Source organism: Cavia porcellus, unplaced genomic scaffold (genome assembly GCF_034190915.1).
Source record: "Cavia porcellus strain 051 isolate PalLab524CR breed Dunkin Hartley unplaced genomic scaffold, mCavPor4.1 scaffold_7, whole genome shotgun sequence".
NCBI classification, from domain to species: Eukaryota; Metazoa; Chordata; class Mammalia; order Rodentia; family Caviidae; genus Cavia; species Cavia porcellus.
Window position 1 is genome coordinate 75,304,880 of NW_026947490.1, and position 14,911 is coordinate 75,319,790.

General features: G+C 43.9%; 2 protein-coding genes across 2 annotated transcripts in view; one reads left to right on the plus strand and one right to left on the minus strand.

The window, feature by feature from the left end:
* The first annotated feature begins 6,585 nt into the window (after positions 1-6,585).
* Positions 6,586-14,911, plus strand: part of Trappc3l (trafficking protein particle complex subunit 3L) — a 66,717-nt gene continuing 58,391 nt past the window's right edge. Inside the window, exons 1-3 of the mRNA XM_063253866.1 lie at positions 6,586-6,888; positions 7,569-8,037; positions 11,783-11,880. Coding sequence (XP_063109936.1) covers positions 7,996-8,037; positions 11,783-11,880 — 140 coding nt within the window. The 5' untranslated portion in view covers positions 6,586-6,888; positions 7,569-7,995. The remainder of the gene's footprint in view (positions 6,889-7,568; positions 8,038-11,782; positions 11,881-14,911) is intronic.
* Calhm5 (calcium homeostasis modulator family member 5) overlaps positions 12,407-14,911 on the minus strand; it is a 55,383-nt gene continuing 52,878 nt past the window's right edge. Inside the window, exon 2 of the mRNA XM_063253864.1 lies at positions 12,407-13,885. Coding sequence (XP_063109934.1) covers positions 13,865-13,885 — 21 coding nt within the window. The 3' untranslated portion in view covers positions 12,407-13,864. The remainder of the gene's footprint in view (positions 13,886-14,911) is intronic.

Genomic DNA, 14,911 nt, shown 5'->3' on the forward strand with positions numbered 1-14,911 from the left:
TCAGGTGGCCGAGAGCTGAACAGAGGTCTGCAGAGTGAGGATGGAGCAGGCAGGCCCATGGCTTATCTGATGGAGCCCGTGGAGCATACCTTCTTGGACAGCTGGCCCTCTTTCAGAATCCTTCGAGGGCCCACACTTGCTCCCCACAGGAGCCGATGGTGGGAAGGTGAGTTCTGCTCTCAGCAGCACAGGGTATGCCACATCACCTAAAGTTCCAAGTCTTGCAAATTGGATGCTGAAAAATCAAGCCCATGGCTGCAGGAAGGAATGGGGTCTGTGTCCTAAGTGTCCACCCTGGCCTGGGCCTCGTGGAAGACCTGCTGCAGCAGCTGTGCTGTCTCCCAAAGACCTTCCATCCCCTCTGGGAAGCTCTGCTTCCCTCACTCTGACCCCTGCAATGAGGAAACTTGTTCTGCTCAGGAGATTGCAGAGTCACTCTGTGGGCTTCAGGGTTGTGCAAAAGCAGGAATCCTTGGTGCATGCAAAGGTTCCTGCTGACTCACATAGAAGAGCAGGAGGGAGCATCCATGAACAGACATGAACCACACACCATGTGCACGCATTTTTCCAGACATTGACTGTGATCCAATAGCCAGGGCAGATACAGCCCTACCTCTGGGGTGTCAGTGCTATTCCAGGTCCAACAGTCACCCTGGACAGTAGAGCAGCTACTACTACACTACAGTAGATGAGACCCTTTCTGGCCCCACTAGATGTGGGTCCTGACAGTGCAAGAGGTGCCCAGACCTGGCCCAGAGAACTGGGCAGCACATGGCTGCATGAGCTGAAGCCTCAGGAGAGACAGGGCGGGACAGACGCCTGCTGTCCTCTCACTCTCAGATATTTATGGGACAGCAGCCCTGTGGCCCTGAATGCAGCCACATAGCAGATACCAGGCTCTGTCCCCATGGCACTAACAGGGGACAGGAAGAGAGACAATGTATCGGTTGTCCTGAGAAGGCAGAGATGGCCACACCACTGAACAATACTCCCTTCAACGGAGCTTTCTATTGGGCCCTCAGTGTTGCCTGGGCCAGGACTGTCCTGGAGGGATGTGAAAAGCAAGAGGATGGACCACTCACAAACCAGGCAGGAGGCCAAATGTCCATCACTACAGGCGCCCTGGACAAGGAGAGAGGCAGGCATGCCCAGGCCTCTCCCTATGCAGCAACCTGCCTTCCCCAGGTCCATGGCTCATATTCTTGACCCCTTGCTGGAGCTGCACTCCCAGGAGGATCACTCAGCTGAACTTCTGGCCCCAAGAGAGTATGCTGCGCCCATTGAGCAGAGCCCAAGGGTGAGGACTGGGCTATGGGGCTGTGGGCATGTGGGGACGGCATGGGCCTTTGGATACAAACAAAGTTTGTAAGTGCTGAGCCGTCCTCTGAGCATGGAGACCCTCAGTACTCAGTGGCACCTACAGTCTGCAAGGGCTTCCTGGGGGTGGCGTTGTGCACAGAGCTGTCTCTGACAGCGGTGGGAAGATTTTGCCCCAGGAAGGAACATGGACAGTTGCTGATCTTTTCTCCTCTCACAGCAGCCGCAGGCCCAGCTGCAGCCCAAGCTGAAGTCCCACCTGCAAAGCCCACACCAGCTCCACCTGCAGCTCCCTCCCCAGCTGTGACACCAGAGAAGGAGCCAGCACCAGAAAAGCCCTCTGCACCAGCTGCAGGGCAGAGGTGCCTGGTGGCTCCACAGCAGGGCTCAGCTCCTGAACTCCCCCTGGGACCAGCTCTTGCCCCACCCCTGCCCTTCCCCCCATTACTGTGGCTCATGTCTTAGCATATGTATTTGCTCTCATTTTCTGGCTCTATGTAAACAGTAGAATTCTTTTAAAAGTTAGGCTTTTAGTTTAGTTCTAAACAATCAGTATGGTTGCCTGAAGTGCATTCTTAGTGTATGCACCCTGCACTGCTGTCCAGGGTCAGTGCCTTCCCCTCAGTACTGTGCCTGGGAGAGGTTCCTCCCCTCTCCCTGCTGCTAGTCCCTGGCCCCTGCTCACTGTATATTCCTGAAATTTACCTTTTCTACATTTTCCTATCAACTAATCAGATTTCTCTTTTGTCATCTGATTTTTTAAGGGATTGGTGAATCTAGCTTTTTGGGCAATGGAAAATCCTCAATAATTCGTCGTTTTTCACTCATTTATTCAATAAATTATGTCAGGAAGCACTTATCAGTTAAATGAGCAGTGCACTATGAATGAATAATAAAAGGTCACAATCAGAGTCATTCAAGAGAAACTAGCTCCCCTGAAGTCCTGCTCCTTCTGTCTTTATCTTAGGGTTCAGACTTGTGTGTCATCGCTGCTGGCTGGGGTTTGTCTGCCCACAGCCCTCATGCACACACTGGAGACACAGCCTGGTCATCTCCATCTCTTGCCCAGTCAGTACTCATGATAACGCTTTTACCTTATGAACTTGGGGTCCTTGAATCCCCATTTTTTCTTATGGTGGAAACTGGCAGTAGAGTTTCTGAGTCACAGACACAGAGGTGGGGACAGAGAGGGGCTTAGGCTCCTAAGATCTGTTCTGTCCACAGGCCAGAGCACGGGGTCCCCAGCACACAGAGCTCCCAGAGGCCTCTGGAAAATGCCCCTCTATAGGCTCTCGGGTCAGCTGAGAGTAGTCCATCCCCCCTGACATGGTTACATGTTGGAGGACAGATGGACAGGACAGCACAGCTCCACCCCTTCTATGTGAAATGGATGCACGTTCTCAGGATCTTGATTAAATTCTATTTTTAAAATACGAAATTTCACAGCATCCTGGGTTCCAGGGACCGAAATTTCCTGGAGCTAATGAGTGCAGTGTCACCCGGACACTGCAGAATACTGTTGACTGAGGTACTTTACAAATCAGGAAACATTTCTCTCCAAGCCTGGGGATGGATTCCAGTAGCTTCTCCCTGAGCAACATCCCCAGTCCATTTAATTTTTAGTTTTAATTTTGTCAAGTCCCACTAAGTAGCTAGGTTGCCCAGCCTAAGCTCCAACATGTGACCCTCTTGCCCCAGCCTCCCTCTGTATTGGGATTTCAGAGGTGCACTACTTGACAGGTCTTCATTACTCAAGTTTGAAAAACAAACTCCAAAACTTATCTCTATGCCTGGGTGTCCCTTTAGGATTGGGTCAATTTCATGTCTGTGGCAAGTGTGCGGTCTCCACCAGAGAGGTGTTTCTGCTTGAAAGGGCAGCAGCTCACTGCACTTGGGTCAGTTGAGTGACCATCATAGCAGGGTCCCCCATCCTAGTGAGACCCGTCCCCTGTAGCTCCATGAATTCTAAGGAGGCATAAGAGCTTCTGAGGGCCCAGTGCCTGAACTGTGCCCTGAAAGCTGCAGGGATCATGTTATCAGTCTCCACCCGCAGCCTGCATCTCGCTGCACTGCCAAAAGCACAGCCTCGTGCTGGCAGTGCTGGGTGGGGCCCGCTGCTCCACAGAAGTGACTTGGAGAGCAATCTATGCTTTATGGGTCCCTCCTCCTGGGTAGGACCTAATTTCCATTCTACACATTAAATGCATCAACTTCACCGCAAATGTCATCATTAGGTACTGTGACCATATTCTAATCAAAATATGACAAATTATGAACAACATTTCAAAAGGACGTGATGCTCCAACACATGTAAAGTAAAACAGAAGCCAAGAGATGCGAAACCTGCATAGACCGGTGACACCACATCTAGCAGGCCAAGTCCTTCACTGAGGGACTGGAGTCTGATGCACAAAGCCCCAGCTGACCGAAGCCAAGACCACGTCAATGGGATTACAGTGGCTAGTCTTGGTGTGACAGGAACGAGCTTTTCAAAGGACTTCACTCTGTGGGTTTGCTGGGTGCTGACTGACCGAGACCTGCAGAAGCTGCTCGCCTTTGACGGAGGCAAGAGAACCCCTTCTCTAATACGTGCTGATGACTGAGTCACAGAGGACAATGTGAACACAACTCTCAGGCAAATCTTCTCAAGGAGTCCTCAGTCTCCCCCACCCGCTTCACAGCTGTGCTCAGATCCCTCAAGCCCCAGTTCTAGCAATGGGACTGAACTGCTGTCCCCTCTCTGGTCCAGGGTGGGACTGAAGTGACAGTTGGAGATGCCCCTCCCCCTCTGTAACTGCCTCTTCAAGAAAGGCCTGGGCATTCTCCACCCCCACGCCTTTCCCAAGAGGCTTTGCAGACTGTGCTGGTGTGCAGAGGTCAGGGTGGAGATGGCTAGCCAGGGCTTCCAAAGACACATATCCCATCTGGCAAATACACACAGCTTCCCAGTAAGCGTTTGTGGGGAGGACAGAGGTGGGATAGAGAAGAGTGACAGGCACCTTAAGAGGAAGCCTGCCATACACATTCCCCCCAGCGTCAGGATGGCCTAGAGGGACAACACATGGTGACCCCAGAACACAGCTTCTCAGGACCCCTTCCTGACTGTAGACACATGTCCCTTCCCACCACTCTCACCTTGTCAGCCCCACAGCCACCTGGGTCTTGTGTTCTAGGCCGCTGGACTCTGGCACCAGCATGCAGGCCAGGTGAGGTAGCAGAGGCAGCCTGGCAACTGTCTGGTCTTCAGCCCAAGCAAAGGAAGGCAGCCCCAGGCGGGGACCTGTCACCTGAGGGCCAGGAGCTGGGGCTGAGCACATCCCATGGGACACTGTATACCAGTTACCCTCTATGGGCCCCAACCCTGTCCAAGGACTGTCTAGCTCCAAAGGACCCAGAAACCTGCAGCCACCATGCCTGACAGAGCTTGTATCAGAACTTTGGGGCTGGTACAGGTCCTATGGGGCAGGCTTGTGTCCTCAGACCCAGGTGGGCTGGTGTGCCCCTACTCTTTTTTCTGCTAATGTGTGGTCCAGCTACACACTCATGTACACCCATGCCAGGCTCCTTAGCGAGGTCCAATTCTCCTTGTCCTGGATACATCACTTTTCATATGCCCAGTACCCACCTGGATCCTACAGGCAGAAGTATCACCACCTCACATCTGCAGTGTTCCATGTAAGCATGCATCACAAAGGCGCCCAGCACCTGGGTTGCTCTACAGTCAGGAGCCTCCAGCTTAGCTTCAAACCCCGTTCTGACCACCAAGTTTCTCTGAGAACACTTGGTGCTGGGAGCTGCTTGAGGGCACCATAAGCCAAGAACCGGGGTTCCTGGTAACCTCAACTCTAGGCCCTAGACCAAGGACAACAGCATGTTGGCTCTAGTTAGACCACAAATGAGCCATCCCTCAGAGACTGGCTTCTCCCTGGTCCAAAAAGGACTTGGGAAGCACACAACACTCTCTAGGCCAGCCATGTACAGCTCAAGGCCAGCTGCTTGGTGGGAAGAGAGAAGACAGAGAAGAGGAGGAGAAGGAGGAAGAGGAGTGGGAGACATGAGTCCAAGAGGAAAGAATGGGAGAAGAAAGTAAAGGAGGAATAGAAAAAAGCCCTGCATGAGGCAAAATTCTTCCCCCTGGTTTTGTCACCTACCATAGCTGCTTCTGCCCAGTAAAGAAACAATGGAAAAAGCAGAGGGGTGGGAGTGATTCCATCAGCTATTCCTCAAACAGACTCACTAACATCTAGAAATCATAAAGAACTGTAAACTGTACATCCTCCAAAGCAAAGGCCCAATCAAATCAATAGGCAAATGAATAGACACTTCTAGAAGGAGAAATGACCAGTAAATTCATGAAGAAATTATCAACATAATAACCATGAGAGAAATGAAAATTTAAACAAATTGAGATTCCATTCTACCATAGAAAGACTAAACAACGTCAAGAAATTAATAACAAACACTGGTCAGGTGTGGAGGACAAAAAATGCTTTGACGTCGTTGGTAAGGGTATAAACTAGCACGGCCAGGATGGAAACCAGTATGGATTCCTCAAACAACTAACACTAGAGATTGTATTGACACAACCCTTCTCTTGCTTGGTATCCTCCCAGAAGGGTTACACACAGATGTTATGATACCTGCATACCAGTGTTCATAGCACCATATTTTGTAATAGTGAAATCTTGGAATCTGCCTATAAGTCCATCATCAGATGAATGATAAATTGATGTGGTATTTATAAATAGTGGTGTTCTACTCTGCCATCCAGAAGAATAAATTTGAGTCTTTTGTAGGTAAAAAGACGCATCCTGAGACCATCATGGTAAGTGAAATAAATCAGACATGCAAGCTTACATATTGTCAGGGTTTTTTTATATGAGAAGCTGGAAATGTAAATGAAGAATAAAGTAAAGATAGAGAAGAGGAGGTAGCTGGACAGATCTTCTCAGTAAGACTGAGATTAAGAGATGGAGAGGGCAGGGAAAAGACTAAGAGACTTGTAAAAAAAATAAGTGTTGAGTGCAGGCACCACCTCACAAGTGACAAAAACATCCCATAATGGATGGCAGACCTCCAGTAATAATAAAAATGTAGTGTGACATTTTGCTGCAGCATAATTCAACTGCACACATCATAAAATTGCTTTTATAAGAATCGGCATACTATCCAGATATTCTTGAACAAATTTCTCAGCCTTTTTCCTCTTAAGTTTATATAGTTTAAAATGTCAGTGAATACAGTATTTACTACTTCACAGGTTGTGGTTTAATTAAAATGAGATAAAGGAAAGCAAAACGATGTTAGGTATAAATTTTACACAAATTTAGAAGTTGTTAATAACTTGTAAATAAGCTGTTATCAATCTGCTGCGTAGAAATCAGCAAAACTGGTTTCCCTGAGATAATGGTGTCACAGACACAGGCATATGGAAATTCCTTAATCACTGTAGAGTTCCATCCCATATCTCCAGTAACAAGACTATCCTTTATTATGTACATATTTTGTAATTTGTTATATTGTGTTTTACAGCTTGTATTACCACCTTCCTGCTGACAATCATTCTCCCAGGTCAGTATCAGATTTGTCACCACTTTGCCGATGTGTACACTGAGCCTTAGAGCAGTGCGGTGGCCTGTCCAAACCCCATAGCCAGCTAGTGACAGAACTGAAACTGAGCCGAGTCTTCCCAGGCTTCCTAGACTCTGGACACTAGGCCACATCTTTTTCCAAGCATTCACACTGTGTCACTTTATAGCAAGAATGTAACAGAGCCACTATGGCAGATTCTCCCAAACTGTAAGAAATAGGATACTATTTTAAACGTTTGAATTTCTGGAATGGGTTTGATGACCTGCACCAAGAGGTTGTCAAGATGGGATTTCTTCTTCGAACTTTAAATATCTATCCTTCTGCATACCTAAGATGGGCTCGGATCCCCAACATCTCAGGGACTAGCAAGAGAAGTCTAGGGCCTCACTTTCTCGGCCAGTATCGTTGCAAACTATTACACTGTACTGGACCCGCTGTGAGCTAGAGGTCTGTAGGAAACTACCGCCCATTCTGTCTCTCCTTGAAATCCCTGATGGGTGGGTATGGAAAGGAGACAGCAGGCCTCTTTGAATACCGCAGTCACCAAGGATGGGAGTCTGCAGGCTAAGGATGGTGTGGTCCCCACTTGAGTCCTCAGTCAGCTCTGAATCCAGGATTTAGTGCCTCCTGATTGCTGATTCTGTCGCTCTAATTCACAGGACAATCAATACAAGCCTGAATAATGCTAACATCGAGCTCTGTCTTGGATTGTGAAGGTTTCTGTTTGTGATTTGAAAACGATGTGTTGGCACGAGAACAAAAAAGCACTCTCGAACTCCCCAGGGCGAAAGAACTTTTAGTGTCTCTCTGCTTCTGACTTCACACTCTTAGATTGTTCAGGTCTAGATAACAATTTATTATAAATGAGGCAGCTATTGGATCAGCGACCACGCCGGGGGTACCAGGCAGTCCTGTTGCTTGTGTTCTGTTGCTTCACCATTTCAGCAAAGAGCAGAAGCAGTGACGTGCAGAAACAGCATTCTTGTGTCAAAGCAAGTAGGCGTTTCAGGAAGAATCACAGCTGATGCACTGCTGAGGCCTTGAGCAGAGAAAGGAATAGAGGACCAGAATTTCCATCACCACGCTATGTCTCGCCCTGCGCACAGAAGACCAGAGTGCCATAAAATAGTAAGATCTTTCATAAACCAGGTTCTCCTGATTCACAGCAAATATTTCCTTGGGTGGTATTTTAATTTATTTTGAAAAGTGATGCTGCTAAGTTGAATTCTCAGTGGAACAAGAGAGGTTTTAGTGGAGCTGACCATAAACAGCATCACTGGAACAGTTACAATGACCTGTCATACCCCATTAGAAAAAATCTATTGTTTTTACAGGTTTTTAGGATTTCCTTTTATAACTAACTGTATGAAAATATGAAATGTTTCATTTGTCTCTGCTGAGAATCTGAAAAGATTAAACAATTCTTTGTATTGCACACTGAGTGAAACAGAAAATGAAATTTATACATATATATATAGAGAGAGAGAGAGACAGAGTAGTGGATTATGTGTGAAATCAAAGATGAATATAATCACCAGAAAAGCTAAGCATCTGAAGAATGCCTTTAAAAGAATATTTCTCAGTTTTAAAAATGAGTATTTTTATTTAATCTGGGCTATTTCCTTCCTGTGTGTTCCACTTTCACAGTTACTTGTAAAATTTATATTTTGTGGTTCAATTTAGGGAAATTATCTCTAATCCTCATGCACAGTATTAGCCATTCTGATATTGCACCTGTGAAGCTCATGGTTCATTTTCTACTGTGTTCCTTCAGGGAACTGATTTGATATAATTAAGTCACTTTGGCCTTGGGTGCTTAATGCTGTGATGACCCGGTGTATCCAGATTGGACAGGCCTGCAGGGAGACCCCTGGCATTCTGGGACCTGGGTTGACTTTTCTGTGGATCCCCCATGCTAAAAGTGATAGTATTGCATATCCACAGTTCACGTTTTACTGAAATATAGATATATGTGTATCAGGTTAGAATGCTTTATCCTCTAAAAATAATCAACAGTGTTCTATTTTCATATAAAAAGTTATTTAAAAACCATGGAGAAGTAGTTGGCTTGACATTTATTCAGGGCCATGATGTGAGTCTGAGACATAATTGCTCCTAGAGCTCTAGGCACAGTCCTTGCTCTTGAAGCAGAAAAATGCCCAGGGGCTTTTACAGGTTTTGAAACTGGATTATATGTAAAATATGCTTCAAAATATCCTGGTATGTCAGGGGCGGAGGGATGCTGTTGGTCTTGGTTATAAATGGGCTCTGTGCTCAGGCTACAGTGGCTAGGAAGGCAGGGTGCAAGTTTGTCTCCTTTTATCTCTTCTTCAGGTGCTTTTGTTGAGACCGGGAGTAAGAAACATGTTGTGATTCCTATTTTCCTTCCTTTGCTGTCTCTCCCTCCTGTACCTTTGCTTATGTTTGTGCTGTGGAGTTAGTACAGAGCAGCTCTTTGTTTTCTATGTGGCTTCTTACATGTTAGGTGGATATTTCATTTATTTGTGTTCAATGTATCATAATTTCTTATGATTAATAAGTGGGTTCCTAGAATTTTTAAGTAAGAACAGGATTAAAACTGAATACATGGTGAACCTCTCAGTATCATGTTTTAAAATCCTTTTATTCATATCCCTTCTCATTTTATCACTTTATTTCCTAGTAAAAATATCATCATACTCATTATTTTCCTATGCCTTAATTGAATGTTACTATAATACCAATTAATATTTGGCTTATTTCCTCATAAATTATGCCCATATGTACCAAATGAGATTTTGCCTCTACTCACTGAAAATTTCTTGACTGGTAATTGTTGTACCCCAAAAAACAAGGCCCCAAGATGTTATTTAAGAAAAGATGTCTTTTTTTAAAAAGAAAAACAGCACTTTTATTTAAGTTGGCACCAGCAGCACAGTGCAGGTGGAGCTGGCACAGCTGTCAAACTAGGTTAGAATTTTGACAGGTTTTTATAGCGATTAAACCAATGACGTGACAAGAGCAAGAATGGGGAAGGTCTTTGTTCTCCTTTTCTTGGGGTCAGAGACGTTTTGCAATTGGTGGTTGGCCCTTTTTTCCCTTAATTTACAGCCCTTGGTCTGCTAATTCCGGGAACATTTGTTTCTCACAAAATGAACAAAGGTTGACACAGCATCATTTGTCTCTCACAAAGGGAACAATGGTTGACACAGCAAACAGGTTACTAAGGTGATGACGCAAACGGAACAGTATGGCGACATGTCAATTAGTCTATAAGTATGTGGTCAGTTTCCAGGTACATGGTGACTAGGGCAATAAGCATAGCACAGAATGACAAAGCTCTTTGTGCTAATAACAATCTTTTTAACTTTGCATTTTAGCTTTTTTTTTTTTTTTTTTTTTTTTAGCACAACAGTAATACATATTCTATCTGACTGAAGAAGTGTGTTTTTCACCGTAAAAGCTCATGGACAACAGAAGGGACTAGTGGGGCTGAGCTAACTCTGAAAATATTGAAATCTACATTATAACACTTTGTAGAGGACACTTGGTTGAATAAAATATTTTTAACTCATTCCTGCCCATGCTTTTGTTGGTTTGTTTTTTGTAAACACAAATATTAGCATGTCTTATTTCACCCGACTGATTTGTTTGTCTAAAATACCTGGGCCCATGGGTAAAGATACCCTTTCTAAACAGGAACCTACGGTTCACCTCCCCTGCAATATGGATTTTGTGTAAAGCCAGATGATTTTCTGTATTTACCTCTCTTTCATCTCCAGTTACTACCACCTCTCCTCCAGCGTGCTTGACACACTATAGTGATATCCGCTGGCTTGGAGGAGGCCACAGGCCCAGAGGCCACGCAAGTCTCCCTGGCTTCCTGAGGCTTCGTTTGTCCCTCTACAGGACTAGCAGAATTGGGATGGATTATCTTTAAGACTTTCGTCCCTGGGCCAGGGATGTCGCTCAGTGGCACAGTGCCTGCTTGGTAAGCATGAGGTCCTGAGTTTGATTCCTGGTACCAAAAAAAGACCTCCATTCCTTTCTTAGTTCTCACTATCAAGCAAAGTAAGAAGTCTTTTACAAATGGATTTATTAAACTTTATGTTTTCTATTTCACATATTCTCAATACATCTTATACTAAACAAGATTTAAATTGATACTAGTTATTAGCTGCACTTTGTACATCCTAGTATGGAACATATTTTGGATATCTATTTTTTAAAAGCATATATTCTTCTCTTTTTTTAATTTTTGGGGTTTTGTTTTCTTTTTTTTTTATTTCTTTTTTGTTTGTTTTCGTACTGGAAACTGAACTCAAGACGTCATGCTTGCCAGGCAGACTCTGTGCTGCTGAGCTACATGCCATATTCTCTCTCTGTGTGTCTCTCTTTTTCTCTCTCTCTCTCTTTCAATGAAAAAGGAAAAACATTCCATGAATTCACCACTGCGGCAGTAGGGATCACCCTGAGCATCTCCTTAGCACATGGGGGTTCCTGAGGTGTGGTACAGATGCACAAGGAGGCTCACCCAACCATTCTCATTCAGCTGAAAACTGCGAAGTCAGGACCATCCCAGAACAACAGACACTTCTGTCAGAAATTAGCAAATTTTAAAAACCTTCCTCTATGAAAACACATTGCAAAGTAAATGACAAATGCATAGAAAGAGGATCTCACATTAAGAAACTGATTTCACAGGTTTCCCCCTCAACCCCAGCAAGGTAGTCAAGCTTGTTCTCAAAAGGGAAAATTGTTGCAAAAATGAGAGGATAGAAAGAAACAAACAGATGATCTCTGAGGCTGATTTCTCCAAAGATTTTGTTAAGAAAATAGAGTAGAATATTGTCATCAATTTGCCTGTCACCTAAGACTGTCTCTTTCTCTCCAGAACAAAGACCTCTTGGTCCTGACCTATGGAGCTCTGGTCGCTCAGCTGTGTGAGGATCATGAAAAAGACGAAGACGTGAACAAGTACTTAGACAAAATGTGAGTAAAACTGCTCCTTCTTGGGGTTGCCACCTGCTTCCTGCACCTCCTGCCTTTCTCTGCCCTGATGACTTGCTCCAATTCTCCAGCTCCTCCGCTGATCCACCAAATCACAGCCAGATATCACTTCTTACAGCCGATATCTGAGTTGAGAGCCTAAAATAATAGGAAGGGACTCTTTTCCATAATCGTCAACATGGAGCATTTTCTTGTTTAAGTGAGGAATCATTTTTTTCTTAGTGGTGAACAGATATGGTGAACCTGAGATTATTATTTTCATAATATGAGAGAACATCAAATCTGATTAGTGTCAGTAATTTGTTTTGCTGACATAGTTCCTTTCAAATAAATATTTGTTTATGTCAATGTATTATCAATGAAAAGATATGCAAAAAACTAATCATAGTTGCCCAGAAGAAGACAGGATGATGGTGGAGAACAGATTGAAGGAAGGTTTTCTCTTTCCTATATCATGTTTTTATTGCTTGAATGTTTTTTACCATTAAATTTACTTTAAAAACATTAAATAAAAAACTCGTTTATTTCTTTTTTAAATAAGCTCATTTTTTTTGTCTTTTTAGTGGACATTCTTGATGCTAAATTCGATCTTTTAAATCTTCCTCAAAATTGTTAGGTGATCATCAGATTTTTGCCAACCCCTAAAATATCTGTCAATATTTTTCAATCTCTTAATGACAAACTTTAAAAAGTCTGTAACAGCAATGAATGGGAAAAGTTTTACTTAGGAGATTGAAGAAGAAATTCAGTCTAGCATTTTAGAGCTTTTTAAAAACATTCCTTGTGTTTTCTGCTGGAATACAAGAAACAACAACAACACTCACAAAAACCCTTAAAGATACTTTCTGCCTTGTCTTCCTCCTTTACATTTTTATTCACATTTTTCTTTACAAAAAATGTGTTAGTTTTGGTACACATCTTTTATTCTTCATTTTAGTTCAGTTTTGTGACTAGTCAAGGTGACTAGCACAAGGGTGCAAATAGACAACTACTCACCCACTGGCTTTTTGAGTTGCTTCTCAGCGCAGCAATCTACAATCACAGTAGCTGCAAATGCTTAGGTCGTACTTTAATATCTGACTTGGCACTGGCAGAAGTTATTTCATGTGACTTCTAGTAAATGTGCATTGCTTTGTGTAATAAATGTATGATCATTTAGTTGACAAAGATATACTTGTTGATCTAATTCAATGGAGATTTTAACATTTTAGGATCAAATACTTAATAAAAAATATAGTTCTGAAACATTTCAGGAAGATCTTTGCTTTAAAAATTGACCTTTGAACTTGTTTTACAGTTACTGAGACCATACAGTTTTAATTTGATTTATAAATATCTACTGTATTTTTTTTTTTGACCAACGCAAGATATATACATCAACTTTCCGGCAATATTCCCAGTAGCAGAGACTGTGTCTATGCCTAATGCCCATGCCTACACCTACAGAAAACTTGGTATGTGGCATTGGAGATGGACTCAGCCTGGTGCATGCTGGGTGTGGGCTTTCCCACTAATCCCCAGTCCTGTACACATTTTAACATACAGGTTCAACTGTCTCTTCCAAAGTAAATATACTGTCTCTTAAATTCTTTCAGCATGAGATTCTGGCTACAACTATAAGCCATTTATCTTCAAAGTTAATTGAGCTAAAATGACTGTTTCTATCCACTCAGAAGTATAAACAAAGAATATTGCACTGGCATCAGTGAAATAATAAGCACTCTTGCATCAAATCCATTTGCCTTCAATGCACAAGTCACCACTGTATACGTGCCCATTTTTAGATCCACGATTAAAGCTGTAATCCCTCAACTGGACTGCATGTTTCTGTGAGACAGAGACACTGACATCTCTTTAACTCTGTCCTGAAATTCATTTCCAAAGTGCCTATTCAAAGGAGCTGCTCAGTCAGTCATATGGGCCACGTTCTCTGTGTGATCTCACTTCTCCTTGCGAGGCTTTAAAATCAGTATTTCCAGTACGGCACCTGTTGTAAAAAAACAAGGACCAAATGAGATGGAAGACACATAGGTACCAAGGAGTTGGAAGGCAACACTTTATTCCGCTTGTGGGCTGGGGGAAACTCAGTTCTAAATCACCAGCCCTGTCTTGGGGTTAAAGAGACACTTAGGTGTATTTTAGGCCAGAAGTACATAAGACTGATAGCAGGTTATTTTATAATTGGTTCCATAGGCTGGGTCATATGTTGTCAGGCAAGCTCGTTCTGGGCTGGAGGAGGTATCTTAAGGTCAGGAGCTAGGTAAACAAGAAAAATCGATCATTATCTTTAAGTGAGCCACTCTTTCCTTGAAGCAAGTTAGCATAGTAAGGCGTGCTTTCTAGCTGTGTTATGTCCATTTTACAAGTTACACCTGGCACTGCAATCTCAAGGCTAGCTGAGTCTAAACAGGCTGGGCCTGCCTTTACTGCTCTTAATACACTGTCAGATTGTAAGGTTTGAAATTTCCTTTACACTAGAGCTGCTTCCTTGGGTAAAATGAAGAGATAACAGAAATACTAGCTTCCAAACTCATTTTTCAGTCTCCTGGAAATGAAAAATGGGATTTCTGGCTTTGGATACCCCCAACACACACACCATGAATATTACAAAACCTAACTGCTGACATCTCTGTTGCCAGAAAAACATATTTGTTTGCTTCTACCCTGACTTGTAGAATGCACCTGGAAACGCTTGCCCTCTTAGTGTGGTAATTATGCTAGAGGAAGATGTGTACTCAGGCAACGTGCCTGTAGCAAAAGGGTTAGACTCCTTCAGTTTGTATCAGTAGCTCATGGTGGGAGATGCTAGGCTAAGGCACCCACCTTCTGAAGGTTTCCCTGACAGGCTCACATTGGGGCCAGTCTGCCCTGGACTCCAGTCAGACCCCTGTGCTTGCAGCATGCTGGTTTCCTGCATGTGTTGTTCTCCTTCAGGACTCAGGGGGACAAAGAGGCCAAAAGCTACTCGCCATGGCCATTTGGGTTGGTTTAGTTTGTTATCTACGAGTGCAGA